This window comes from Electrophorus electricus, chromosome 19, assembly GCF_013358815.1.
Source record: "Electrophorus electricus isolate fEleEle1 chromosome 19, fEleEle1.pri, whole genome shotgun sequence".
NCBI classification, from domain to species: Eukaryota; Metazoa; Chordata; class Actinopteri; order Gymnotiformes; family Gymnotidae; genus Electrophorus; species Electrophorus electricus.
In genome coordinates, this window is record NC_049553.1 from 8062247 (window position 1) to 8088511 (window position 26265).

Sequence of the window (26265 nt, forward strand, 5' to 3'; positions counted from 1 at the left end):
CCTATCCACATGGCCTGCTTTGTCATTTGCCCCACTATATCAGCCTATCCACATGGTCTGCTTTGTCATTTGCCCCACTATATCAACCTATCCACATGGCCTGCTTTGTCATTTGCCCCACTATATCAGCCTATCCACATGGTCTGCTTTGTCATTTGCCCCACTATATCAGCCTATCCACATGGTCTGCTTTGTCATTTGCCCCACTATATCAGCCTATCCACATGGTCTGCTTTGTCATTTGCCCCACTATATCAGCCTATCCACATGGCCTGCTTTGTCATTTGCCCCACTATATCAACCTATCCACATGGCCTGCTTGTCATTTGCCCCACTATATCAGCCTATCCACATGGCCTGCTTTGTCATTTGCCCCACTATATCAGCCTATCCACATGGCCTGCTTTGTCATTTGCCCCACTATATCAACCTATCCACATGGTCTGCTTTGTCATTTGCCCCACTATATCAGCCTATCCACATGGCCTGCTTTGTCATTTGCCCCACTATATCAGCCTATCCACATGGCCTGCTTTGTCATTTGCCCCACTATATCAGCCTATCCACATGGCCTGCTTTGTCATTTGCCCCACTATATCAGCCTATCCACATGGCCTGCTTTGTCATTTGCCCCACTATATCAGCCTATCCACATGGCCTGCTTTGTCATTTGCCCCACTATATCAGCCTATCCACATGGCCTGCTTTGTCATTTGCCCCACTATATCACCTATCCACATGGTCTGCTTTGTCATTTGCCCCACTATATCAGCCTATCCACATGGCCTGCTTTGTCATTTGCCCCACTATATCAGCCTATCCACATGGCCTGCTTTGTCATTTGCCCCACTATATCAACCTATCCACATGGTCTGCTTTGTCATTTGCCCCACTATATCAGCCTATCCACATGGCCTGCTTTGTCATTTGCCCCACTATATCAACCTATCCACATGGTCTGCTTTGTCATTTGCCCCACTATATCAGCCTATCCACATGGCCTGCTTTGTCATTTGCCCCACTATATCAGCCTATCCACATGGTCTGCTTTGACCCACAACACTGAACGCAAACAGAAAATGTACACCCACCATCTCCATAAAGTCTCTATAAAGCCCATAAAGTCTAAGCCTGTAAAGGGGAACAATATTTCTATGCCCCACGAACATACTAGTAAATAGCCTAACAACTTTCCCCTTCCCTTTTATGTGAATGTGATTGTTACTGCCTTGAGTGTGAAAACAATAGTATATAGAATCACATTAATCATTGGAGTTGCATTTGTCGCAAAATATGTTGGCAAAATCACTTCATTTAATGCAAACCCTTAATATGATGCATCACTGAGTCAGCTTGCTTACAACTAGGGTACACATAAATTCAACCTCATATCACTCAACATGACCCTAATACATGTAGGTATCCAGATGGTTCACAAAGAAACAGAGCAAGGTGTTAGGGCATGTACTCTCAAACACATATGCACATGCACACATATCTCACCTGCTTAGCCACCTCAGCAAGCAACAAAGTCTTTCCTGTGCATGGTCCTCCATACACCACTAGGGGCATTACTCTCCCTCCTTTGGAGGGGTACAGATATTCCTGCACCATATCCAGGGCCTCACTCTTGTAAACATAAAATGAAGAAAAGGTCTTGCACAACGAAAGATGCTGTATGATCTCATCATACAGTGGATCTGTTTCCGTGTCAAAGTTCTGCTGTACAGTAGCCTGAATGATGTCCACCATGTCTTCATAGAACTGCTTGCACAGGCCTTCCACATAGTGGCTCTCCACCTCCCGGGAGTAGCCCAGCTTCATGTCACAGTGGGTGACAGAGGAATAAACACGGAGGTTGGACGCTGCCACTATCGTGGGGATGAATTCATCTCGGACTTTCAGGAGGCGCTCGTAGGCCTCCTGGTTCCTCATGACACGGTCCCCGCTTGTGACAGTGTCCATATAGCGAGCCATCTCTGGGATTTTGGCAAAGCGGTCAAAGTTGGAGATTTTGCGAATGTAGCACACACACTTCTTCAGGAAGGCTGGGGTCTGCTTTCCTAAAGCAAAATCCAGTTCATCCTCTAGTGCTAAGAGAGAAAAAGATCATGTTTACTTACAAAAACTCTCAATTACAAATCTCTTTTCATAAATACTTTTGAACTATTTGTTTCAAATCACTTCAGTGTGCTTTCTAAAACTGTACACAATCTGAAGAAAGCCATCTGCATTTTGCACAAAACCCTCTGCATTTTGGCAGTCTTTAGCATGTGATTATGTGCATCTCCCTTAGTTGGCTTTAAGGCAAAACATGTTCAATATGATCTCTTAATCCAGCATTGCTGCAACTTATCAAAGACCTCTAAAGAGAGAGTTCCTCTGATAGCCTGCCAACCCCAGAAGCGCAGCACGGTGAGCGCCCAGCTTGCCTTGTTAACAAATGGGTGAGGGGATGAGCGGGGAAGAGAAGAACAACAAAACTCTCTCAGAAGCCACAACCTCAATTAAGTGCCCTATGGATTTTCTTACACTACAGTACTGGTGGTCATTTAAAAACGCACTGAAGCAAATTATAATTAGCTAAATATCTCTGCCATATTGCAAGGTAGTTAACTGTACAGTTTGCTAAAATGCTGAATTTATGTTTACTTCTGTTGTGCTTTTAAGCAAAGCGCTCAAGCTGTTCATGCACTTGTAAATTATTTTACACAAACAATGTATTGTTTAATTATTTATTAATGATTTGGCATTGTTAAATAGCTCAAGGTAGGGGACAACTATCTCATATCATAGTTTGGCATTTTGGTTCATTGTGAGGAATATCAGATTAGAAAATACTTCTAGAGCGCTAACAGTTTTCAAAGAGATGTCTGGTCTCCCTTGACAATCTAAAACTGTGAGCACAGAACATCTTACAGAAAGGTCATGTCCCTCTTCGCACAATAGTGATAACACACTGAAGCAGTGTAAGACATGACCCAACAACCTCAATTAGTGACCCATTACTATGTGTTCTTGAATGGGAACAATACACAAGAGCCAAATGAAATGTTTTAATTCCAAAATGATGTATACAGAAAGAAAATGTCTGTTTTAAGACAGACATTATTCATGTATTAGAATTGGGCTTTATGCATGCTCAGAAAGCTATAGTTAGGAACCAATAATACTGCTAAGCCCCGTTTCAGTGCTGCAAGGTGTTGTCCCGAACAAGTTTAAATGCAGTTTGGACAGACTAATTTTTAAAAAATTAAACAGTGCAATCTTTTACCAACCCACAGTCTAAACAAGATATATGGTGGTGAGACCTAACTGAATGATTGGATTAACCTGAATTAATTAAATTAGTTTTAATGGATCTCCTTTTATACTGCCTACTGCAGACAAATTTCAACTCACTCACAATAACTTCTTATGGAGAGAGAGAGAGAGGTAACGCTGCTTTTTAATTATCTATCCTTATTTTAAAGTATTGCTTCTGTTTTGAAGCCAAAAACCTAAGAAACATAAGTGAATTGAAATTTAAATACATCTAAACTGACTCCTGTTTAATCCTTGCAGTACAATTTAACATAGAGCTATCTAAATTAGAAGTGGTCAAATGCTCCAAAGGAGAATTCAATAGAACATTAAGTTAGAGGTTTTAAAAAGGAATGAGTCTTCTTGAGCACCTTCTCAAGCATTTTGTTTCTTGCAACATCTAGCATAGCCAATAGTAATCTGTTAAACACATATGGTCCTTTCTTTAAGAGAAATGATGAAATAATTAGGACCCCCCCCCCCCCCCACTTCCTTCATATGTCCCCTTCAGCTTTGATGAAGATTGACCAACATCTGCTTCCCTCTCACCCTTCATCCTCTGGTAACAGGTCTGTTATTTAAACCTGCTGAGGTCCCCCAGAACTCCAGCCCTTACTTTGGTTCCACAATTAAACATCAGTGAAGACACAGTTTGCCCTCGCATAGGTACTGTTAGGTAAGAAACATGTCTGTCTTGATTATGGAGATTTCCTCTCAGTCTACCAATTGCAGCAGAACTAAAAGAGAAAGTGCAGCATTGTGCTGACTCAAGCAGACATCTACCTGAACAGAGAAATTTCTTGGCCTGTGCGCTCTTCATGGTTCCTTTCTCCTGGAGCTGTAGGACTGCTGTTCTAAAGATGTTTTTGATTTCTTCAGAGACGGCTCTCCACTCCCTTATCATTCTTAGACTCTTGCAGCACCTGCTCGACTCCATCTATGGGGGGGGGGAAGAAAAAGATCCATGGACAATGGCATATCTGGCTATGTTTGACCAAGACCTAAGCTTAGACCACAGTGCTGTCTGTCTGTTTAACAAGACATTCTTCGTTTTCCTGTTCTGGAGAAGACATAGCCTTGATTCGCGCTCTGGAAATGAGCCTACTGAAGTCTCAGTCAGAAGATTGCTGAAGGTGATGGGCCAGTCATCACCTTAGTACAGCAATGTCCATATACATTTCACATGTCCTCTGTTAGTAAATTCAGGGCTTTGGCCACTCTGGCATTTTTTTGGCAAGGCCTGATGGATGCGAAAAATAAAGGTATAACCTTATGATAGTCCATATCATGTAATGACTTTTGTTTTTGGAACACTTAAAAAGAGAAACATTTTGTAACCAACGTACAATTTTGGCAGCGGAGTGGGAGAGAGAGAGAGAGAGAGAGAGAGAGAGAGGGAGGATGGAAAAGGGGGGCAAGCTTCTCTGGGCCAGGTCAATGGGTGATTTTGCTGAGTGCAGGTAGAAACTCAAACCCTGCTGCTTTTCTCATCTTAGTCCAGCAGAGTAGCTCAGAGACATCCCCGTTCAAACTGCAAGCACCATGTGCTAAGGCCCAATTTAAACATGCACCATGATGCCAGCACTCGGCATGTGTGCGTATGAAGTGAGTGTGTGACAGGGAACGTAAAACAGAAAAAGACTTGTGTGTAGGAGAGGTGATCTGATGACTTTATGTTGTGATCGATCTCGAAGATGTACATCTACTTTTCAAGTGAATCATAGGGATCGTGATATTTTATATTCTCCAAACTTCACATAAAAACTTCGATGGCCAGTAATAATGTGGTTCCGTGCTATCTTCACAAACCAGCATAGCCTATCAGATGGCTGTGCTGTCTGGCAAATTACATCATGTGTCTCCATCATAGGGGCTCTGTCACGTGTGACATATTTAAAACACAATTCAAATGTGAGCTAGCAGCATCGCAGATGAGGAGCTGGTGCCAGTATAGGACGTGATGTCAGCAGTGTGGCAGTGGTTCAGTGGTTCAAGTCAGATTCTTCTCCAATCAAAGTTATTTGTAAACTCTGTTGGGTAAAGAATGGCACTACCAGGTTAAATACAACAAATCTACTCAACCACCTTAAAAGCCAGCCTGCGCAAGAACAACGCATTTCAATCAGGTCCATACCTCCCCCACTCATCTGTATATCACTAGGTCCTGAAATGTAAGCCGTCATCAGTGACCGATGCCTCAGAGCAGCGTAACAAAAAAGAAAAGCCGTTAGCAAACCATGGAAAGGTGACTGACGTGGTCTGTGCAACTAAGGATATGGTGCCATTCAAAGCTGTGGACAATGTGGGGTTTAAGACGCACGTGCACATTTCAGATGCATGGTATGTCCCTGTAAAGTCACAAATATTGTTTTAATATTGCTGTACAAATAAAGCAAGGCATATTTTGTGCTGTTTACATTTTACTATTCCTTTATTAATTGACATTTACTTGTGTTCTCAGTACTTGAAAAATCTGTGTTAATGGCTGTGTTATTTATTGACTGCTGATGAAGTTTAACGATTTTGAAAATGTTCTTTAATGCAATATTGTGCTTTTAAACGGTGCAAACAGGCTAGATACAGGCTGGTTCAAGTCTGGATATGCTTGACAGTACATTTCAAAATTCAGAAGAAAGATCATAATTCAGATTGTGGACCGTGATTGTGTGTTAAAAGGATAGTGATATGATTTCTCTGGGAACGTTGCCCACCCCTTCTTGTGTGCATGGCTGCTAGTGGAAGAGAGAGGGGCACAGAGCAGAAGGAACACAAGCATGTGCGAGCTGAGGAGCAAGCAGCCGCAGATTCCAGACAGAAAGCAGGACAAAAGAGGGCGAAAACAGAACGGGAAGGAAAACTAGGGAGGAAGCGCGGGCGAGAACTAGCGAGAGCTACTGCACTCTCGCTGAGGTTTAATGAAAGACAAACTGAATTTATGAGCCTAATAAACTCTCCTGCAGGCTAGCCGCTCACTCTCCTGGGTCAGCCATTTGCAGAGCTTTTGCTTTTAAAGCCGTCGAGCCGGCAACCCTGCACCCACTGACATTTACAGGACGTTTAACGTGTCTCTGCACAGGAGATGGGTCAGGCTCCTTTTGAGTTCAGCCCACACTTGCATGGAGAATCCAGCTTCTAATTTTCCTCAAAGTCTTCACAGCCTCCTGCGGGAACAGCAGGTGCATATGGCATGAGGTTGCCGTCTGAGTTACATCAGAACGAGCAGAATGAAGTGGCGTGAAATGGCCGCGGCGATTATGTCTTCAAGTCTCACATCTCCCCGCGTTGATTCAGTTCCAGCACTTTTAGAGGAGGACTTAAATGAGGATGTGCTCAAATGTGAATATGTGATGATGCCTTTTGATAAGGATATTTTGGTGTACACTGGACATAGATTCAGTAATATTCCAACTGGAGTCTGATTTAAGGAAAAAATTTTATCTTTCTCCACTGTCTTGTCTATCCCCATCACTTCTCATTGATGTGGTCTTCTTTTCCCTGCTTTTTTTTAGCACTCTGGCAACTTGGAACTTAAATCCCTCAAATGCAAAAGCACTTTGGGAAAGTGCTTTCTGAGTGCACTGAACTGGATTGCATAATTATTAGTACATAATATCTGCGTTATGGAAATGTGTCCGGAATTGTCTGTTCCTCCCGGTTAGAATGAAGTCTTTCCTAAGGTGCCTTGTCCATCTGATACGTGTTCCTGTGCCTGTCCTGTCCCATGGGATTGGAGATATTGTTGTCTTCTGCCTCTCCTGTTTCACAAGGAATTCTGAGGATCCCATGGGTCCTGCAGTAGTTCGGTACAAACATGACCCTTTGACCCAGACCCCCAGAGTGTTGCAATCAGGATACTGTAGCAGGAGGTTTTTTTCAGGTTGTCCTTAAAGACAGATTTTGCAGATTTTTTTTAGCAGATTTTGTCATTATCATTGATCTGTTTGAGCCAAGCTCATTTTAGAATTTTCCTAGACTTTATCCTAGTTTCCAGTTGTTTTCATGCTATGTCTCTTTCATTGCTACTTATGTAAGAATAGAATAAACTGACATCAGTACATATAAATCTGTTATAACTGAAAAATGTAGTCTTCATCTTTCTTTTGTGTGCCATGAAAAGAAATTTGTAGGAAATTATATTACATCTTCACTGCCAACTCCTTACCGAGTTCTGATAATTCTTCAGTATCTGGGTTTTGGGCTTGAGGTAGTATGCCGGCGGCACAGAGTTCTCGTCCCGGCAGTACCACTCTTCCAGGATCCGTGTGTCCAGACCAGCCTCCACTGCTGCATCGAGAATCATCTCAAACTCTGCCGATTCCACCTCTCCTGGAACTCGGATACTGCCATACTTCTCCCCCACCAAACCCTGAGAGAGAGAGAGAGAGAGAGAGAGAGAGAGAGAGAGAGAGAGAGAGAGAGAGAGAGAGAGAGAGAGAGAGAGAGAGAGAGAGAGAGAGAGAACGAGAGAGAGAGAGAGAAAGAGAGAGAGGGAGCGAGAGAGAGAGAGAGAGATATTGACTAGTAAACATTTCTACAGCCTTCATACTATTCATTAAATGGCAAATGGTGCAGACAGAACTACTGTCACTTCATCCTTTCTCTACTTTTCTACATGGCAATCCAACATTTCCCATTATATTGTAGCTCATTAAGATCAGAATAATTCTCTATCCTTTGATCACTTTACATAGCAACAGGGACATCAAGTTCACATATGCCCATTAAAACATTTGAAAAGCTTCAGAGTGATGGCAAGATCATTAGAGATGAGAGAGTTATGAGAAAGTGATTGCTTTGCACAATCTGGCATGCCTGTCAGCAATAAGGCAACACAGTGGTACTGGAGAGCAATGGGGCTATATGCCGTACAGGCCTCCTGGAGTTATGTTAAAGACAGCAGTAAAAACCCAGAACGTTCTTGGTACCACTCTAAAGGTCTGTACGATCTTTAGAGCGCACACTGCCTAAAAACTGCAAAGTGGCACATGTTCCCTTTCTTTTTGTTGCCAGAAATCAAACTGCCTTTCTGAACATTATTGCCTTCTGACTTCTATACAGTAGGATACGTAATGGTTATAGGTTTCTGTTCACTCTCTCTCTCACACACACAAGCACACACAATGAAACAGACATGCTGTCATTGTCGGCTTTATCGCCCATGCCTTGGAATGTGGTACTGAAGAGTATTAAGAATTTGGAGCTTTGCCTGCTAGATTAAAGCAGTGGGGGTGATGAAATGAGACTACTTTCTATCTCACTTGCATCCAGCTTTATGGGGTAGAACAAATGAAATAGAAAGTAAAGTAGAAGTTGCAGTAAAACATCTAGTTAAGAACTAAACAAAGAAAGATTCTCATATTAGGAAATTGCCACAATAAATAATATTTTATCCAAATCACAATCACAATGAATAATATTTTTAGGCAAGAAAAAAATTATTTATACTTTATATTTGATAGAGTAGACACTGCAGAACATTAAGTCATTATTACTACTTTATTATTACTATTACTTTATTACTTTATTATTTATTATTACTACTACTTTTATTATTATTATTATTATTATTAACACTATTACTGTACAGACATACAAATATAGACACACCCCTTTACTTCAGCAAACCTTGCCAACAAGAGAAACAAAGATGGGTGTCTAGGCCAACCAATTCCTAGCACATGGCATAAATCGTTGGTTTCAATTTCCAGTGTTGGGGGCTGCATCAGATAAGGTCTAGTCTAAATCTGGACCCGGGCTCAGGGGCTGCGTGGACCTTCACAACCCGTCCTGCAGCAAAACACACTAAAGCCAGAAGCTGCCTGGCGTAAGCTCGGGCAACGGTCCTCGTTATGCTATAGGTTTTGAGAGCGAGCGATCCTCTTTTATCTTAGCATTTTTTCAGTTCATGTGTAATTAACCATCTGTGTTACCCTTAATCTGTATGAAGCATGGCTTTCTAGACACCATACCATAATGTAAATGTCTAAGCACTAATTAAACAGAGAACTGATGAGTATAACAACACAGATTTTTGTGTCACTTCAGAATGAACATCTTTATGTCCCTACCAACTGTTGTATTTAATACATAACAGATGTAATGATTTGTATTTAGCTACAGTTCAGTGTAGGTCCAGGCTACTATTTAATTCTACAGCATGCTGTCATACCAAATGGTGCAGCTCTTTATATAACTTTAGCCCATGGTCATGTTTTTTTTTTTTTCTGGAAAGTTAATGCTAAAATTAAAATATTCCACTAGCAATTGAAGTCTAATTCTATGTGGGCTCCAGTGAAACTAACACACATCCTTCTCCACCTAAGCACAACAAGCCCTCATCCTTTTATGCACACAAATAAAATTTGTGGTACATTAAACAAAGCAGCAGCGTGGCATTTCTGTTGGGAGTATTTTAGGAAGTGGGTCACCCTGCTCTTTCAGTGCAATAAGGTTTAGACCACGAACGCCAGGAAGCCCCAAGTATAAGCTTCTCTGTGAAAAAGAGAGATTCTGAGAAAAAGGGAGAAAGAAACCTGGAAGAGCAACTGTGCGCACTAAAACACTAAAACACACACCTTTAGAAGAATGTGGAACTCTAGACTATGTCTGAGAAGGAGACAAAGTCATAGATCATTGTCATGCTTAATCTGGGAGGTCAGTGACATCTGCATTTCCAGAGCAACCTATTGCTTTCTGCTGCTAGGGATACGTACCATTATGTGCAAGAAGTAGTTGTGTGGTGTGTGTGTGTGTGTGTGTGTGTGTGTGTGTGTGTGTGTGTGTGTGTGTGTGTGTGTGTGTGTGTGTGTGTAACACCTCTGCAGTACCACCTGCCTTGTGCCAGGATATGTTTTACTGAAAATAATCAGCACAGAATGTGGTCACAGCTGTGTGTTTTTGCTGCATGAAGAATACTTCAGCCAGCTTGTCATACTGTAAAGCTATACAGGTGTGCAGACTGCTAGTCAGGTATAAACTATTCAGTGTAAATCAGTATGTATTTTTACTTGAGCTATTCCAAACTAAGATTGTGTGTGGCTTCTTATAGGATCAGGTCTTTTAGACAGTATCTGTGAGTGTATGATAGTGTGGGCTGAGAAGCAATGCATTCCTTCTGTTGTGGTGTACAATGATGCACTGTAGCTGCCCTCTGATGTGAGGTTAGGAGTAGTGTCAGCTGCGCTCCCACCATCCTTTCTCTGTCTCTCTCTCTCTCTCTCTCTCTCTCCCTCTCTCCCCTCTTTCTTTCTCTTTCTCCCTCCACCTCCCTGTGCCGGAGGCTGCATGACTGTGCGTCAGCAGTGATTCTCCTCTAGCAAGGGCTTTGATGTTTCTGCATCTTTGCTGAGAGGCCGCCGGAACCTCCGGGCGCTGCTTGGGAAAACGGGCTAGGGGCTGAGTGCCTGCTCTGGAATTGTGGGGGTGTGGCGGAATAGCTGTGTCCTGTGAGAAACGTAGGACTTTAGAGCACCTTTCAGGGACGTGGGTGTTTAAGGAACATATTACTGAAGAGAAAGGTTGTTTCTAATCATTGGGAATGGTTTGACGTCAGTGAGAGCTGTTCTACACCCCGCACTGCTCTAAAAAGTAAAGGATCTCCCAGATTAGGAGCAGCACCACTGATACTTTTTTAATCCTGTCACTTCAGTTGTCTTCTGTCACTGTCTCTCTGTCTCTCTCTTAGCCTGTCACAGTCATATTAAACTGCTCCAATCTGCCTGGAGACTGTCTCCAGAGACTCAAACTGACACACACACAACCCAGAACTGTCAGCATGCAAACCCCTACTCTCTCCTCTCACCTTCTCTCATCTTCACCATGTCCTCCCGCTTCAATAACCAGACTGGAGTGCATTGCTCTGAGCCAACACCACCACAGTGCCGACCACACAGGTTGTCAATGATTCCAGGCCCTTTGAGTATGTAAAAGCACAGTCAGGGTGGTGCGGGGAGTCTGTGTTCATTCTGCCAGGATAGCTTGTGGAAATTTATTTAGACCGTTGTTTCGTAGAGCTGCAAACAGGTCAGTATAACTGGTGGCTATCCAAGGCATTGGAGGTCCAGAGGGATTGCTTTTGAACCCCCGTCTGCTTTTGGGTCACCTCATCTGGGCTCGGAGGTGCTCTGACCTCCATCTCTGAAGGAATAATTAAGCACATTTTTGGCTAGAGCTAGCTACCTGGCATACCCCAAGTCTCTGAGTTGGGCCCAACCTCAAACAGAATGCCCTCAGAAAGAGACTTCTGTGAAAGCACCTGGGAGCAAAAAGCAGAGCCATGCATTCGAGTGTTTTAGCCAGAGAAGTTGTTTAATTCATTCAGTTTGGACTAGATACTGAGTGCTGAGTGGAGTTAATTAATAAACACACTCAGCCACCATGTACAGGAGCTGGCCTATGCTGAGAGAAGTTATACGGTCAATATCCTTAATATCCTATTCTGTCATTGTGTTGGGTAACAGGCAGGGGCTGTTTAGGCCTCAGTTGGCTAAATATGTCAACATTTCATAGAGGTTATTTAGACGGAAAGCCAAGAGCGAGCGGGTGAAAGAGAGGGATTGAGAGAGAGGGCAAAAAAACCAACACGGGGGTCCGTTGCAGTGAGCACTAGAGAGAAATGATAAGAAAGGCAGACACGGTAACAGATGAGGCGGAGGAGAGGGGCCGAGTGCCGGAGTAGCAGAAAAAAGAGCCAAGACGAGACCTCCTAAACGAGGCGTGAGAGCAAGCGAGAGGCAGCCGACGGGGGATGAAAGCCGCGAAAGAGGAGGAGAGCGGGAGAAGATGAGGATGGGGAAGTCTGAGTATACAGGAGACGCTTCTGAAAGAGAAGGCCGCAAGACGAGACATAGCCAGACCAACAGAGAGAGACGGCGTGAGAGAGAGAATTGTGTGTGCGCGCGCGCAGTGAGAAATGTGGGAGTTAGAAAGAGAGGATAAGAGAGAGGGACAGAGAGATCGAGAGGGAGAGAGAAAGAGAGAGAGAGATGAGCTGGTGGTATTCCCTGCCTCTCTCGCTCTGTAAGTGTCACCTCCTACTTCACTCTCCAACTCCAATTACTCACCACCCCCTCACCCACATCACTCATTTACATTTTAATCATTTACAATCAATCTCACCCACACCTGAGTGCCGATCTCTCCTCTGCACTTAACCCCACAGCAGTTGGGCCCATATGCATGCACCCGCATCTACTGCTAGTAATACAATCCTAGTGATATTATTACAAAAACACTTGCTTATTATTCCTCCGTGATGTGGTGGGTACAAGTATTAAATGGAAACAGCAGTGATTAGTACTCGTCACAGCACTCTCTCCAAGAATACCTCCGATACCGGGGCGGGGGGGGTGGGGGTCGATGGGGCTGTGCGCTTCTCAACCACTGCATCTGGGATGGGTGGGGAAAACTCAGGCGGCTTGTGTGAAGACTCTCTGATGAGCAGGGGCTGCACTTAACTAGAACTCCTTCATTACGATGCAGCGGCATCCCACTAAAAGAACGTGTTAATTGCGAGAGGCCGATTTGATTAGCATACAATTCATTGTGCAGTCCCGAGGCATGTGGACGCACGTGCTCCAGGTATGCAAAGAACAACAATACTTCTACATTCAGGTACAAGCACTGATCTGGAGATGTACAAGATGAAAAAAAAGCATACATAACCATGCGCACACAGAGACCTGCATCTATAATCTGAATGTGAAATTACTTTGGTGTTACTTTTGTGTGCCCAGCCAGCCATGTGATCACAGTTTTCTTTTTCCTCGTGCTGACAACTCTAATATGCATATTCTAAATTTGAACTGACTGAGCTCAAATTCAAAATGGGTTTTAATTTACGAGGCTGCAAATTAGAAATTCAATATGAAAGGAATGGGAGGAAATAGCCAAGTCCAACAGGAAATGATTAGAAGTGCTCAGCACTGCAGGCCAAAAAAATGACTGAAACCATCTCCTACTAAAAGCAATAGGGTGCAAATGGAAGATTTCATGCATTTTCATCATGACCACTGACACACTCACAGGCACACACACAGAGAGGATGAGTGCTTTGGTTTGATTTAGTTTCCAATTCATATATTTGCCCTGTTAACTATAAAGAACATTGTGATCAGTTTCAAGCGTGTGTGTGTGTGTGTGTGTGTGTGTATGTATTTGTGTGCGTGTATATGTGTCTATGTGTGGGTACATGTGTGCATCTATGCATGTGTGTGTGTGTGTGTGTGTGTGTGTGTGTGTACATGTTCTGTATGTGCATGTGTGTGCACGTGTATGTGTGTGTTTGTGTGTGTGTGCGTGTAAGTGTAAGTGTACATGTAAGCGTGTGCGTACGTGTGTGCATGTGCTCTAAAGAATGAGTACCACAGTGATACACCCCCACATGGCCGGGGCCTGTCTGTCAGTTTTATCTCCACAAGAGAGAAGAAACGTGTCTTCCTCATTAATCGGGTCTATATGACAGTGTCACAAGGGCAGTTATCCACAGTTTTATGTAAAAATAGTTCTACCCAGGCTTTGTTGTTAAATGTTGATAGAAAGGCGTATATACCCACAACAAAGCAAGGACCTGCAGATGTCTTCAGGCATTCTTCCAGAAGCTTCATCCGCAGTCTCTGTAGCTCTGGACTGTCCCACTCTTCGGGGTCCAAGCCCCAGTACAGATCCACCACCTGAGAAACGCACATGGACAGACAGCATAAGCAATCCACGCATCTAGCTACGTCAGGGCAATGGAGTCTGGCGTGCCATTGAGCCCTTTGGCCCTACACAACAGTGGAATCCCTCAGGCTTTCTTCATGACAGTGATTATAGGCTCCTAACCGGTGACAAACAGACAGGTTCGGCACATAAGCTACCATGTTATATTTTACACACTCATGCAGTTGATATTACCACTTTAAAGCTCACTGTGTTTGTCAGAAGCAGACGGAATATGCTTGAAATGAAGAGCATCAAATAAGCAGTTGGGAAGCAGGTCTCTTTGTGACCATGATGTGATGAGTGTGGCTCTTTTTAATGCTTGCATCACCTGTTGTTTTGCACAGGGACGTCTCAGCAGCCTGGGATACTGGTGGGAGGTAAAGTGGCGTGTCCGTACATGAGCCGGTGGCAGTGTACCGGACTCCTGCAGAGCCTTTTACACTTCCCATCCTCCAGTGCACTGAGAGCAAGCAGGTCCATTTGGCTATAAACACATGTATGTGCGCACACAGGTGCACACAGACACACATGCAGTCTAACCTATACACACTTGAGAAGGTTTTAGTGATGTATGTATTTATGTGTGTGTGTGTGTGTGTGTGTGTGTGTGTGTGTGTGTGTGTGTGTGTGTCTAGTAACAGAGGTGTAATGAAAAGGGACAGAGCATTTCCTGAACACCTGAGTGGCAAAGCTGGAGGATCTCCCTGGACACATTTGTCAGCATCAGTGTCACTGGCATAGATGCTTCAACCAGCACAGGCACTGGAGAGCTCATCTTTGTTACTCTGGCTATGGGAACTGTTGGAATTTGCATGTGCATGAGGGTGTGTGCGTTCCCTTCACGTTTAATCTAGAAATCCAAACCAGGCAGAACCAAGCTAATTTTAACTTTCAGATGACTTAGGTTTTCTTTAAGGAACACAGACATGCCTCACATACAAGTACACACAAATGTTAATAAATAAAGAAGTGCAGATGTGTGACGAGCATGTTGTTTGGAAACTCTAAAAAACAGCTAATGCTCTTCGTCTGCCCTGTTACCATGGCGCTCTCTTGTGTTCACTCAGCAAACAGTATATCCCATAAACCAATGCATATTCATTTTAAACTTCAAATTCAGAGGCCCATATTATGTCATTAAAGACTTTTGTAATAAATATTTATTGAAACTGAAATACAGTTTTCCTTATTTGGACCTAAAATCTAGGTAAACAATCTAGAATCGTCACCCCCATAAAGAATGAGAGACTTGCTTTTTCATTCAGACTTGCTTTTATTGGGCTAGAAAACATCTGGGAGATTCCTTTTCTCCACACACACTCAGTTTAGGACTCTTTCTCGTCTCCTCATAATCACACCCATCCACACACACACCCACACCACAACCCCCACACACCCACACATCCACAAACAGCCTCTAGTTACACTCTCCAATTATTTAGCCTCCAAAACAAGCTTCTCATTAAGTCATCCCTGATACATAGTTTTAAATTCACACTTTACCATTAGGCAACAATTCAATGAACCTTTATCCCCAAAACGGTTGAATTATGCCATCCACATTTATCTAAAAAGAAACACACACCCTCACTAGTATCCCCTTTCCCATCTAAAATAACTGAATGGATTGAAGTATTAACCAAACAGGCAATTAGGAAGTGACAGGAAGACCCAGAGACTAACAGCATAGTACAGAAACATGTGGACACAATGTGTGCTAATGACCAGCTCAATCTTCTGAAGTGTGCCTGGTTTTTCCAGCGAGAGAGGACGAGCACACGAGCAGATAATGAGCTTGTAGCCCAAGCTGTTTGTAATAGCCGTGCAGAAGCCGCTAGTGAATATGGCAAGGTGACAAGCTGTTCGATCCTGCACAGAACAAAGAGCTTTTAAATTGAATCTGAAACAAAAACATAAAGCATTCTGCTCCATTAATTGAGGAAAGCTGAATGGAAACTGGCTAGTCCTACGAGGATAGCTGAACGGAAACTGGCTAGTCCTTTTCTATGACAGCAATGTTTGGGATGAATCACTTCAGCTTCATCGGGTTCTCATCAGAATTTATGTGTACATCATTAAACTGTGTTCATAAATTCAAATTACTTGATGTGTACATCCTGTAGAGCATGTGGTGCATCATGCTAATAATGGCAAGGCCATGGGTTCAGTTCTCTGGGAGCGCATGCACTCTCATAGTGATTTATATGCAAGCTGTTCTTGATGAAAGTGAAGTGCTGAAAATGGAATATTATGTTTTAAAAAGCTTCATCCAAGCTTAAAAAGCAGTTCAGAGAAGAGAGGTCTGTTTTAGGGCTGTTCACTGTAGTGTATTTCATATGTCACAGCAGGCAGGATAAATAAGCTGCAGATCGTATAGTGAAACGATTGCTCATTATTTAGCTATGAATTTTCATAATCACAGTAAACGTATTTTATTAGTACATGAACATATTCAACATTAATCAATTTAGCTATATATATATATATATATATTTATATATTTTATGTGGAGGCCTGAGATCCAGCAACTTCATAATGAACAGCAAGTACACCAGTATTTGCATGATAATCACCCATCTTTGGCTACAGTGAGCACTGATCTGAGGATTTGTATGCTTATTTCTAGGTAACTCTCAGGAGACAAGAAGGTAGTGACTCTGAATAGCACAACGTGTGTCTAAGTACTGAGGTCAAAGGATACTTAAGGGGGTATTCCACATAAGGTCTATTAGTATATGATTGGATTTAGGATGCATAATTTCTCTCTCTCTCTCTCTCTCTCTCTCTCTCTCAAACACGCACAGTTTACAGAATGTCAGGTGTAAGCAATAATGCATATTTGCGGAAGGCATAATCATTGGGCTTCATGCTAATGCTGAGGAACTGATGTGTATGTCTTGGTGAACTGCAGCAGAAGCCAGGCAAAAAACAGAGAAAGCAAGCAACCACACAGCCTCCTTACAGCAGGCCTAATACGAATATAGATACATCAAACAGAAACTGCAGTTAACAGCCTAATCACCGCCTAGAATACGCGAGGCTCAGAGATACTGTTCTATACATATCTGTCTATACTACTGTACCATATACAACATTGTCAAATTCTTTCTAACTAGTGTACACCTAGTAACGGGTTTGTCACGGAGCGCCCCCCCCCCAAACGAGTCTACGTGGTACAGCCTGCCGCGTGCAGGGGGGTTCACCATAGTTTGTAGCCACACCCTCCATGGTGGCACACACCTGTGCAGGGACTGATGTTAAGTGTTTGTCTATTTAAGCCCCCGCCTGTGTGTGCCTCGTCGTTGCTCATTGTTACCGTTACCATCATTGTTACCGTTAGTGTCATCAGTAGTGTTAGTATTATTGTCTTTATATCCACTATTAGCGTGATCCAGCATTTGTGTCATTGTTATTGTCTACACTGTCTGTTGTTATGTGTGAGTGCCTCGAGTGTCATATGTTTTATGTTATTAAATGTATCACCAAATCCAGGGTGTCCTGCTCCGTGCCCTGCGGCACTTGGGCCAACATTACAGGGTTAGTATACTAAATGAAGCAGGCAAGCAGAACATTTCACTCTGCACTTAAAAACAAGACCGTTATATATAATGTGTATTCCTAAAAGGGACTGCATTTTAAATCATCATTTTAGTGATTAATACCATTCATTCTTTAACATCCTGTAAATGGATTTCAGTAAACTGTGTAATTACATTTGGAAGCTAGTACACCTCTGAGTTTCAGCTCAAATGATACCTGCTGTAAATGCTGCTTTAATTTAAAATGATTTAAGAATAAAATTGCACCCTTAAGTTTAATATCAAATTACATTGCATTATACTGTGTTACACTTTCTGTTGTAACTAGCAAATAAACAGCACCTTGGTTTTGCCAGCTACATACAATATCCATAAACTATATACCATACGTAGCATACCCATCATATATAAACCATAACCATCATCTATATACAATACCCATCAACTGTATACCATACCCATGAACTATATACCATACCCACCAACTAACTATATCATACCCATCAACTGTATACCATACCCATCAATTATATATCATACCTATCAAATATATCATACCCACTAACTATATATCATTCCCATCAACAATATAACATACATACCAACTACATATCATACCCACCAACTGTACTCCATACCCATCAACTATATACCATACCCACCAACTATATACCATTCCCATCAACTGTATACCATACCCACCAATTATGTACCATACCCACCAACTATATACCATACCCACCAACTAACTATATCATACCCATCAACTGTATACCATACCCATCAATTATATATCATACCTATCAAATATATCATACCCACTAACTATATATCATTCCCATCAACAATATAACATACATACCAACTACATATCATACCCACCAACTGTACTCCATACCCATCAACTATATACCATACCCACCAACTATATACCATTCCCATCAACTGTATACCATACCCACCAATTATGTACCATACCCACCAACTATATACCATACCCACCAACTACATACCATTCCCATTAACAATATACCATTCCCATCAACTATATACCATACATACCACTACATATCATACCCACCAACTGTATATCATACCCAATAAATATACATCATACCCATCAACTATATACCTTACCCATCAACCATATTCCATTCCCATCAACTACATACCATACACACCAACTACATATCATACCCACCAACTGTATATCATACCAACCAACTATATACCATACACACAAACTGTATACATTACCCATCAATTATATACCATATCCACCAACTACATGTCATACCCACCCACTATATACCCTTCCCAACAACTATATACCATATCCATCAACTGTATACAATACCTTTCAGCTTATGTCAAAACATAATGAAGTTTGACTTCTCCAAAACATGCAAAGATGAAAAAATTAACTACATCCAGCCAAAACTAGCCTTCTTTTATCAGTACTTTGCTAACTCAATGCTTCACTCTCTGAAACGATGGTACCCTCCTAAAATAGCACTTCCTTTGCTGCCTATAACAATTACAACACATTATCTTGGTGTATAATGCATTCATGGCGATTTACTAATAGGCCAAATTATTGGTCAAACTCACAGGGAGACTCTTCAGCAGAGTGAATGTGCTCAGGAGTAGTCATGACCGACAAATTGTATTTTCATTACCATCACGATATGAACATGTGCAATAAACGCATCACAAAATACAGTGATTAAGAAAAATTCACATGCATGGCACTTGCATAAAAAGGATTTTTCATATTTGATCTATCAGATGAAGAATTCACAGCAACTGGCCAATGTTAAGCTTTGTTAGCTACCCTTAGATTCGTGTCAATTTGGTGGAAACAGCAAAGTTAGCTGGATGGTTAGCATGATGGCTGAGGAAGAAGAAGAGAGAGGAAAATGGTTGACGAAGACCTTGTTGCTAAGTCGGAGTTGATGGCCTTGATGATTGTACTGGGAGTTATTTTAAACTGCCATGTTTCATTTAAATGTATTTAACTAAGTTGTTGGCTTTGCATGTAACACTTATGTTTGTGTTTCAGGTGCACTGTTCAGAATAGCCTAGTACATATTAATACTGCATACTGCACTCAGTATATACTGTATACTTGATACTGGTCCCTATAGTAGTATGCAGTATAGTATCCAGTATGCAACAAATGCAAACCCTACTTTGAGGTAACATGAACGTATGAAAGTTCCCACTTGGCAAAGCTTTTTTGCCACCCTTTCATGACTAGATCCAGTACACCACCAATATAGCTCTGGTCTGGTACTGGAATATTTGGTGGAAGTAGTACGCTATCTGGGTATCTTTCACATACTGGAAAATGTTATTTTTATACTGCACATCGTATGCTGATTTGGGGCCGAATCTACACAAGTAGTGTGTGATAGGCTATGTTGAACACAGTCTTTGTTATGATAAGCCCTTTTTGTTTCCAGGGCTATGGTCGGTCACTAAATGCTACGCTGGCTTTCTTCTGTTCTCTTTAATGCTCTTCTATGTTCGGTTTTGTTGTCGGTTTATTTCATTAAACTGTTTTAGTGGAGACTCATTTGCTTCTTCCATTTTTCCTGAACGTTCCACTGAATGTAACATTTTAGAATTTAGTGACATTTTAGAGTTTAGAAGAAAATGGATATTTTAAAGAGAGCAGGATAAAATAAAGTTTATTTTTAAATGGTTGGATTTAAATTTATGTTATTTTAATTGGTTGAGCATTCATGTGCAAGTTTATTCATTAAGTATGTTAGCAATGTATCTGGTAAAGCAGAAAGTATACCTAATATTAGTTCATATATCGCAAGTCATGTCATCAACGTAATGTTGAACAGTGTTATCACACATTTTCTTCATATTGTGCAGGCCTAATCAAGAGCTTTGATTAGGCACCTTTCCAACCAGTGATTGTACTTAGATGTGTCATTTTAACAACAAATTACATTGCTGACAGTCCCCATTTAGGGGCAATTAGAGAAGAAATATGACATATTAACATGGTGAATTAGAAACAGAGATTGGGCAGACAGGGAGAGAGAGAGGGGTCTAAAAAAGATCAGCAATCGACGTGCAAAGCAGAAAGGGCAGATATACAAGATGGGGAAAGATAGAGAAAGAAATTAAATAGCTTGTCAAAGTTCTCGTGATTTACAAGGCTACCCACAGTGCATTGTGCCTTGAGTGCCTCTACAATTAGACTACTGCTATGGCAACCAGCCACCCAGCCTGCCTGCCTTCAATTTATGACAGTTAGAGAGAGAATGAGATAGATAGATAGATAGATAGATAGATAGATAGATAGATAGATAGATAGATAGATAGATAGATAGATAGATAGATAGATAGATAGATAGATAGATAGATAGATAGATAGATAGATAGATAGAGAGAGAAAGAGAAAGAAAGTGTGAGAGGACTGCCTTAAAGCCTCCAATGTCCACAGTTTAACTACAGTGTAACAGTGTACAGAAAAACTAAATTGCAAGAAGCCAAATGATTGAAAGTATCCATGATCTCCATCAGTCATCCCCATTTCTGGATGAAGGATTTGTCAAGCATGTGGCTAATCGATATACTTGAAGATCACATGCTGCAACTATGCTAATTCCGCACAAGCCGTGGGATCAATGACAAGAGGCACAAAAGCCCAGTTAGCTGAGCATTTGTCTCCGTCCTCCCTTCATCTCTCTCTCTGCTCTGTCGCTTTCCTTCTTCTGCTTCTTATCTTTTACTCCCTTTAAGCTGATTTCCTTCTTTTCCCCCCCCAATCATTATTTATCTGAGGGCCCTTATGGACATGAAGCCTTGATATGGAACTGACAGTTATGCTTACACAGCTATCCATGAATAGAAACACATTTACACAAATTTACACAGACCAATAACAAACACTATAAATGTTTATAGTTTTTATTTATTTAATTACTTACTTATTTGCTTATTTCTTAATTTCCGCTGTCTATTCTGAAAGGAATTTCAGCGCTTAGCCATCAAAGTGCTCCCTTATAATCCTCCTTCTTCATCTTAAATTTTTTCCATGAACCATATCTGAGGACTAATTTTGAAAGACAGCCATTAAACCGTTCTGCTCAGAGTGTATCAGCAACCCTGTAATCATGATACACTGTGGTTAGCGTCACCATGGCAGCCCACTTTCATTACTGGTGATTGGCTGAGGCATGCACTTCTCTCCTTGCTCCCTAGCTGGATTATTTAGCCTATCATTACAAGGTTCTGTTTGTATGAAAACAAGGTTTGTGAATATGTGTGTGTGTGTGTGTGTGTGTGTGTGTGTGTGTGTGTGTGTGTGTGTGTGTGCGTGTGTGTGGAAGAGATATTAAGTGTGTGCGAATGTGATTAAATAGATGAATATTAAAGCTTTTGGGTGGATCTTTCTTTAATGTTGACTGTGCTCTGGACTGACAGGGGAAGGTATACTAGAGGTTTGGAGCCAAGTAATTCTCATCAACTAAACAGCAATACTCACCATTTCAAAATTACAAATTGGACTTGGTTATTAAGCATAAACACATATACTCTATGTACTAAATAACAGTTATATAATATACAGTATTACATATATGACTGATTCACTCTACTATGGACATTTGCCATTTACTTCATATGTAGTATTAACATTACCACTGACTGTGCAGTGCATATCTATACATCCTTCAGTCATCTTAACCTCTTGCTTTTAGCCTGATCATTTTATCAAACAGACTCCATGAAGAGACTTTGGTCCACTATCCCATCACAATCAGTCCACTGTCACATCCTAATCAGTCTACTATCACATCACAATCAGTCCACTATCTCGCGCTAATCTGTCCACTATCACATTCTAATTGTTCTATTATTGCATCACATCCTAATCTGTCCACTATCACATTCTAATTGGTCTATTATTGCATCACATCCTAATCTGTCCACTATCACATTCTAATTGGTCTATTATTGCATCACATCCTAATCAGTTCACTATCACATCCTATTCAGTCCACTATCACACTACAATCAATCTACTATTACATCCTAATCAGTCCACTATCACATAACAATCAGACTGCTCTGCTCTTCCAAAGTGCAATCACAGCAATATGAAGGTGGCCACGTAACCTTTGCTAAAGGGATTGGAAGAGAGAGAGAGTGTGTGTGTGTGTGTGTGTGTGTGTGTGTGTGTGTGTGTGTGTGTGTGTGTGTGTGTGTGTGTGTGTGTCCGTCCACACGTGTGTGTGTGTGTGTGTCCACACATGTATGTGTGTCTGTCTGTATGCACGCTTGTGTCTATACATGTATGGAATAACACAAACACACACACACACACACACACACACAGAATTGTCCCTACATCTCTCCCTCTCAGAAATGCAACAGGAAGCAGCATCCAGTAACAGTGACCAGAGAAAATCATGATTTGCCACATCACATTTGATACCTGAAAAAATGTGCTGCCCTCTCATCCCCATCTCTCTGTTTCACTCTTTTTCTCTCTCCCTGTTTCTCCTCTCAATTTACAGCTAAACTGTAATATTGAGGATATATGACGCTAATTCAGTGATGCAGAGTAAACCAAACACAGCTCTGAATGAATGTGAGCATTGATCAGCTTTTCTTCAGCTGTGATGCATACATGCATTGTAGAATGTGGAGTCCCACAGCACTTCAAATTCCAAGGCCAGAATCTCAGCTCTTACAATGGGATCATATAAAGAGACCACTGTTCAGTGAGCTTTTGTGTCAAAATGTGGTGAAATACAGCTTTAAAGCCTCTAATACCATGGATACCTCTGTAACCTCTGAACACACCTTCATTAATACCATGACAGTGTAACCCTGCCACATTAGGCAGTACTGCTCCTTTAATGAAGTAACTAAGTACAGGATAAAAAGCACAAACCAAGAGATCCTAAAGCTGTATCTAAATTCCTTCTCTGTGGAGCTAAAACAAGCTCATTTCAAACTATTCCCAAATGGTGTGATTAGTATTTTTAAAGGACAGTGAGAGACTTAAAACAGTTTCAAGAAATAATAATAGCTCAATCTGAAACATTGCTCCAGTTTGCCATTAAATAGGGCAGGGATTGTTTATGTAAGAGTAAGAAAGGCTGGAGGAAAGGCTTTTTAAAGGAGGACAAGCCCCGAGCCTGCGCAGCCGTAGCCCTGACGCAGGCGTCTGCCACTGCCACTGGCCACGCTCTCTCCTCTGGCAGCCCCACTCCCCTGGGCCGCCTGGATTTGTTTAACAAACCTGCATAATTGCCATCTCTCTCCATCTCGCCGCCTTCTCCCTCACGAGCAGTTTGCATTGTAAATGATCCTCCACGAGCAAGGGAAGAGACAAGGGAGGGACCTCAGGACAAAACTGATGTCTCCTACACTGAGCCTGATCTCTTCAGGCCAGAGTGAGGGACAGAGGCAGAATGAGAGAGGGAGCCAGAGAGGACACGTCTGCGTAAGAAGGAGAAAGGAGAACTCGGCAACAGTGCTGCGCTAAGCAACACAGCCGAGGCAAGTGCCGCGCATCTCAGATCCTTCCGGTGGAGGAAGGAAGCCCAGCAGGCCCACAGGGGTCAGGAAAAGGGCATGCAGAGGTCAAGAAGAGGGCATGCAGAGGTCAGGATGGGTGCACATAGATGAGGACATTACCTGGAACTCAATTCCATAGTTCTCCCTACAAAAGTCCCTCAGTTTAGGGTAGACGTGTTCCTTCAGAGCGTTCCTCTCAGCTTCTGTGTCTGCAACCAACAACACAAACCACAGAAAGAAACACTCTTTAATGCCTAACAATAACAAGATTTTGTTTTAAGGCAACACTGACTTTGTTGTTACTTATTTAAAGCGTGCGGCAGGTTTTAAAGTCAATACTTGCTGCTTCACTGATAAACTCTTCTGACTCCAGTGTTTTTTGTTTATCAAATGTGCATTTCCATGTCTGCATTGTCGTCGTCATCATCATCATCATCATCATCTGGCTTTCTGGCCGCCGATTCACCATAGTCACGAGGGAGGTGTAAACTATGGACATGTGCCTATTAACCACAGCCCCTTTTATTAATCTGATACATTAACACTCTGATAGGACCTTTTTTATGTAACTGACACTTACATAACCAAAGAAACTTGGTATGAATAGCAAATGCTCTGCCAAATAAAGAATTTGGGTGGTAACTTCTACTGTCCTGTGAATGTGTCCATTACATTCCATGAAGGCGTTCCTTCAAATTCCAGTTGCTAAACTAATGCTCAGAATTATTTTCACATCTAAATGCTTTGTGCAATACTCATACATTTTTCTTTGAGTATGGTAATGTGAAAAATGTGTCACCTTGACATTTCTGGGTTTTATGATTATGAAGAAATAAAAGATATTTTGTTACTAGATAATAATAAAAGATCTCTCACTTTGCCAGCACACATTTACAGAGCAAGATAGTTACTAATGCCCATTTCACCAATCTTTTTATCCTCTTTTTATGTAGTATCATGTAGTAAATCATGTCCAAGTTTCTGATATTTGTTCCTAGTGTTTAAATCGAAACCTGGTGCATATTTTTCCAATAGCTGGTGCCCAAGTAAAGGCAGAGAAGAGGATATCTGTTGCAACCTCTCTTCTCTGCTATAGAGGAATATTTTTAAGGAGGAAAAGCTACTGACTTGGACAAAAAGTCTTAATGCATGGTCTAACCCCTTTTCAGCACATTTCACAATAGAGCCTTTATTTCATAAATATCTGACAGTGACACAATTTTAGGAATGCAAATATTGCTAAATCAGCCACTTTTAAAAACAAATATTCTCAAATCTGATATTCTGCACCTTAATATCGTAGTCATTTTTACATTTACATTGGTATTTTTACATTTCTATAAGCAGGACAGTTAGACACAGATCCCTTTGTTTTGGGTTTAGCAAACAAATTCCAGATGTTGGTCATTATTCAGACAGGACTTTATGCTTTTTGTATTTTACTAATATAGCCACCTTATTGATCATGTGAGAATTGAGGTTTATATCAGTCATTTCCTGTGCAGTCTGACTACATTTTAAGGAGAGCAAAGGAGGCTGCAGAACTAAACCCTCACTTAACATTTTGGTGTTTTAACCCCTCTATAAAAAAGTTATGGACTTGGCCTGTTATTTATGTGCCATTTGAAATCTGTCTTTCTTCTCTGTACTTGTGTTCAATAAACTGGAGTGATTCATTCCTCCTCACATAACCCTCTCTTTTGAGAGCACCTCTGTCTTGATCTCACCCCCCCGATTAGCATTCAATCATGTCTGTATTCAATCATGGGCAGCTTTGGGTCCATGCTGTGCATAAAAGGGCATTCACACGCCAGACCTTCCACCAGGGACACGCAGCTTGTAATAGCATCATTAAAGAAAACATGACGTATAGAAATGGGGGACAATTCTACACATCATGTGGCTGTGAGACTATTATAGCATATGTTCACAAATTAGTTTTCAACCAAAATACCCGAGCCAAACTGTGCAAATAAATAATTAACATGCTAAATTCCCAGAAATATCGCTGGCCATGTTTTCTATAAATGCAGCGATGTTGATGCTTGGCTGCGATACTAAAGAGCAGTTCTGGTCATGTGCAGGTATGATTAAATACACACATATACGGTGTTTACTGTCTTACTATACAAAGGCATCAGATCTGGTCCATTGCTTTCTGCCTCTGAGA

At 41.6% G+C, this 26265-nt stretch overlaps 1 protein-coding gene across 1 annotated transcript in view; it reads right to left on the reverse strand.

The window, feature by feature from the left end:
* The window catches only part of LOC113573475 (NACHT and WD repeat domain-containing protein 2), a 38776-nt gene that overhangs the window by 7478 nt on the left and 5033 nt on the right, over positions 1-26265 (reverse strand). Inside the window, 5 exon segments of the mRNA XM_027003761.2 lie at positions 1504-2093; positions 4087-4240; positions 7466-7669; positions 13857-13973; positions 24216-24304. Of these exon segments, the coding sequence (XP_026859562.2) occupies positions 1504-2093; positions 4087-4240; positions 7466-7669; positions 13857-13973; positions 24216-24304 (1154 nt within the window).